This window comes from Berghia stephanieae, chromosome 4 (genome assembly GCF_034508935.2).
Source record: "Berghia stephanieae isolate SIO BIC M18660-M18661 chromosome 4, UCSD_Bste_1.3, whole genome shotgun sequence".
In the NCBI taxonomy this organism is placed as follows: domain Eukaryota; kingdom Metazoa; phylum Mollusca; class Gastropoda; order Nudibranchia; family Aeolidiidae; genus Berghia; species Berghia stephanieae.
In genome coordinates, this window is record NC_088363.1 from 85,643,840 (window position 1) to 85,648,839 (window position 5,000).

General features: G+C 31.4%; 1 protein-coding gene across 2 annotated transcripts in view; it reads right to left on the reverse strand.

The window, feature by feature from the left end:
- The window catches only part of LOC144971454 (solute carrier family 4 member 11-like), a 47,712-nt gene that overhangs the window by 15,815 nt on the left and 26,897 nt on the right, over window positions 1-5,000 (reverse strand). For both annotated transcript variants that reach the window (XM_078912374.1, XM_078912373.1), the window contains 3 exons: window positions 4,999-5,000; window positions 4,461-4,542; window positions 3,021-3,143 (listed from right to left, as the gene is read on the reverse strand). The exon at window positions 4,999-5,000 is cut by the window's right edge and continues 187 nt beyond it. In XM_078912374.1, coding sequence (XP_078768500.1) covers window positions 3,021-3,143; window positions 4,461-4,542; window positions 4,999-5,000 — 207 coding nt within the window. The remainder of the gene's footprint in view (window positions 1-3,020; window positions 3,144-4,460; window positions 4,543-4,998) is intronic.

Below are 5,000 nucleotides of genomic sequence, written 5' to 3' on the forward strand. Positions count from 1 at the left end.
ATATACATTATTACGTACACGTAAATATATAATTAAGACGTGAAACAAAAATCTAAGTTCGAAAAACAAACAAACAATTAAAAAAATAAAATTAACCCCCCCCCCCAACAAATAACAACAACACGAAATCAACCAATAACACACTACCTAACAGTTAGAAAATGCAATAATATATATATATATATATATATATATATATATATAGTAAAAAGCCGCAATTTCGCGGGGAAAGAACTATTTTCATTCGATATTGCCAGAATCATTTTCTTGATTAGCTTGATTACGATTAGATGCACATTTTAATCGATGTGCTTGTCGTCGCTGCCATGCTTTATTCGGCATGATTTTAGTTTATCAGTCAGTAGATATCAATATCAATAAGTCGCAAGTCTTTACCACGCTTGACTTGGGAGTGCTTTGCACTACCTTCAATACTTCACAAATTAAAATGGCGGCCGAGAATCAAAACAATGGTCAAATTAGGAAATTTTAAACTTTCACAAATCTATCAAGGTTTGTTCTAGAGTTTTTAAAACGCTTTTATATGATGACAAATTGAATTAATAAACGCCTGACAAAAGATCAACGGTGAAAATAGAAATTGAATGAATACTGGGGATGGAGGAGATTTCGGAATGTCTCCCATTTACTTATGTGAGGTCAAATGAAAATCTGAAGCGGACGCGAAAAATATCAAGTCCCTGAATCTGTCTAATTTTGGTTTGTTCGGGCTAGAAGCTAGACAGAACCAATTGACAGTTTGCTGAAACGTTAACTAAATATTTCCCAGGGCAATAATTATCACATCGATGGCATAAAAACGACAGTAATATCAGCAGTATTAGTTGATGTTGTTAATCGGTGAAAGTTGTTTAAAATTTCTGTAAATCCGAATACCGTCATGTGGTCAAAAGAATTATATCACTATGAATGCCACGATTTGCTGAAAAAATGCCAATCTGACAGTTCCTAGCAAACACACCCCCCCCCCCCCCCCCCCCTTGCTCAGGAATTTCTCTATTTGATGGACACCCTCCTCCCCCCCCCCTTTTTTTTCTTCCACGCAACCACATTCCAAAACACACACACACACACACACACATGTATACACCACACACACACACACACACACACATACACACACGCACACATATAAACATACACGCAATGAGAACACATTACTACATAACAATTCTGATCACCGCTAAATCAACACAACGGAAGTAAGGACTCTACTGGACAGATAGAGTTGAGGGTGTGGCCATGAGATGTTAGTGTCTTCGGTAAATTTTTTATGATATCTGTTTGACTTAACGAACTTTCAAACTGACTTTAAAGTATAAAAGGAAATCAAGTTATCTGTTTATCTATCTGTAAAAAATTCATTTCTATTTTTCAAATCGTTCAGTAGAGTTGTGCGCCGTATCAATTTTTTTATTGACTCAAATAAGCACAATGTTCTCCACAAGGCTATATATATATATATATATATATATATATATATATATATATATATATATATATATATATATATATATATATATATATATGAGTGTTGGTGGGTACTTGTAGGTACGAAAGTGCTCGATAATGGTGGTTAGAGCTAATATATAATGTAAATTTTCACTCACATTTTTTGCCGAGACGACTCGTTTCTGTGTTTTTCCTTTAATTCACACTTCTTCAGTCGGCATAATCCATTCTGAATGGATTATGGAGAATGGATTATGCCGACTGAAGAAGTGTGAATTAAAGGAAAAACACAGAAACGAGTCGTCTCGGCAAAAAATATGAGTGAAAATTTACATTATATATATATATATATATATATATATATATATATATATATATATATATATATATATATATATATATATATATATATATATATTCAAGGAACGAAGTTGACGTCATTCAGTTGTATGCTACTAATTTTTGATAGCCTGTTTGTGGTTAGATGCATTATATAAATCAGAATATAAACGTTAAAGGTCACACATCATTTTGTGTGTTGGTATGTTTAATTTGGCTGGCTGATGGTGTGAGTATTTTACTTTATAGCATAACACCAATACCGTATTATCACTCCTAACTGCATATATCCCTAATAAGAGCACCGTCTCGGCTGAGAGAGTCGATTTGTGCTGTTTTAAAAAAAATCAAAGCATGCATATGGTAAAAATTAAGTTAAAAATGTAAAATCAATATACAAAAGAAAGGGCTCAGCCATCCTTCACTATTCATGCTCGATTTTTTATTAATTATTAAGAGAGACGATTAAACACACACACAAAAAAAAACTAATTTTTAAAATGGTAAAAAGTGACCAAAATTTTTACTCTTTAGAATACGCCAATGTGCTTGATGTTTGAAAAATATATTACGTATAACAATCATTTAAATTTTACTCTGAATAAAAGTGTTTTATTGCTTAACTGTATCAACAAACAAACACAAAAAATAAATAAACAAACAAAAAAAAAAAAAACAAACAAAAAAAACCCCAAATAAACCCCCCCCCCCAAAAAAAACACAAAAACAGCAACAACAAATTAACAAATAAAAAACCAAACTCAAAACAACAAAACCACACAAAAAAAAAAAAACAACAAAAAAAGAAACATCGAAAAAAAACCCCCAAACAAACAAAAAGACAAAAACAAAATATGTGTTTATTTTTCATTGTATTTTTTATTATTTTAATAATGTACAGCACCTAGAGCAAATAGAGGTAAGGCGCTATACAAATGCCATTCAATATCATCATTAATATTATTTTAATGCCTATATACTTCACAAGGTTTACCGTTTTACTATGTGAACTCTCACTTGCAAGACACAACAAAACATTGAACACGAGAGGACAAGGACGAGTCGTTATTAGAGTAGCTCCATTTTTTCTCTTGAAAATATCAAATTAAGAATTTAGGGAGCAGGTATAAGATGTCATTCATCATTATCATAGAATTTTACAAATCAAATATTTAATATGAAATGAGACTTATTTCGAAAGTACTTACTTATTTCATTGTCCGTGATTTCACGATTAAGAACACCGAAGGCAATAGCAGGGAGAATACATGCAAAATATAGAAACAATGTGCAAGAAAGAGTCTTGAATACAGATTTCCCATCTGTAAAACCTGAAAAGATAAAGAAACACATTAGAATTGATATTATATTGATATTGAAATCTCTATTAAATTAAAAAGTACTTTTTCAATGAGTGATACAGCCGATTAACAATCAACAGAAAAAGAACTAATAAGGGGGATAACAACATGTAAACAGATTTATAAAAGTAAAATAGAATCCTCGTTTTCTTCTGACATAATAATATGAGCCGGCCTGTAAAAAATTGCCAGTATTCCGAACAAAAAGAATTGAATCCCTTCTGGCATGAAACGAAATGAGCTAAATCGATTATATTTCCGTTTCTGACTTTATAGAAATACGCATATTATGGCATATTTGAAATTAGAAATAGAATACTGTTGCAAGGCAAATTTTACATTCAAATTTTGGAATGAGTCACAAAATTATCTTTATGTAAATTAAGCGAGCATAAAGCAACGGGACCCAATGGAATTAATGAAGCATAAGCAGAATAATTGTATTTTATTTATACTGACATAATCTTTAGTCTGTCACTCAATTGTTTCGAAGACGCCCTCGTTTTTTCAATGAACAAACACTGGACAGTAGATCTTACTTAAGTTGATATGATAAGCTCCGACAAAAAACATTTTTTTCTTTTATCAAACATTCATAATTAGCCCAACAACGATTGTTGTCAAAGTAATGTCGAAGATACTCTCCCACGAAAATATCTTAAAGAACAGACATGTTTTTACCCTGTTCAGTGGTGTGATATTCATTAATTTGGGGTGAGTGGATTACATTGATTCTTCCCACCTATTGTTGAAACCCATTATAAAATCGAGGAGAAGCTGCCTAAAGGTGTCTCTTCGCTTGAATTGTGAGAGACTTAGGCGGTTTATTTTCCCCACAGGCGTCAGGCTTTCTAATCAAACAATGTAATAACAAACGAGATATTATATTCGTTCAATACCAATCAAAATTTATAAGCTCATTTCTTCCATCATTTACTTAACAATGTATTATAATATCAGGTTTCATTATTGATAAAAATATATTTACACGGAATTTGTTTTTATTACTAGTTTTTCTTTGTCATATCACGAATACAAACGTATTAAACATAATATTTCATAATATATTTTTATATATTCCATATCATAGCTGCCCTTTTTTAACTTGATTATTTTATAAGATTATGTAAAATTGGCATTACAAAACGCTGATAAATTTATTCTTTAATTTCACGTTTGTAGATCAAAATCCGTTATGGATGAATGAGGTTTATTCATAAATTTGTTCATTTATTTATTAGTTATAAATTCATTATTTGTGCAACACAAACTTCTGTTGAAATTTACCGTCCTTGAAGTCAGAAGGATAGTGTGGGACACGTCGTCGAAGGTCATTGTAAATACCTCTCATAAAGCCGCATCTGACTTCCTTGAAAGAAAAATAAACAGAAGACATGCAAATCATGAGAGGTCACCGTTATTACATGCAAGTAAAGTGAAAATCCAAACTCGAATTACGCAACGGCTAAAAATTCTATTGACTGAAAAAAATTACTTTATTCTCCACGTAGGGAGAATGGAGAAAACAGAACAATTTTGGTAATATGAGAATCTATTAAATTTGATCTAAAAATTTCTTCTGGATCAATTATTTGATTTCTAATTTTCTACTACAAGGCCAAAGACCGTTGTTGTTAGATTTGTTGGGCAACATGAAGCTTAGGAAGCGAGTTTTACAACACTCGCACTTACACATAAATTATAATAAAGGAAATGTCTGAATTTGAGCCCGAAAAAAGGTTCCGTTTACCCAGCAATGCTTTATTTACATCTTCACATATTTCCTCTTTCCTTGTGAAATAAAGACAAACAATGATATTATTACCT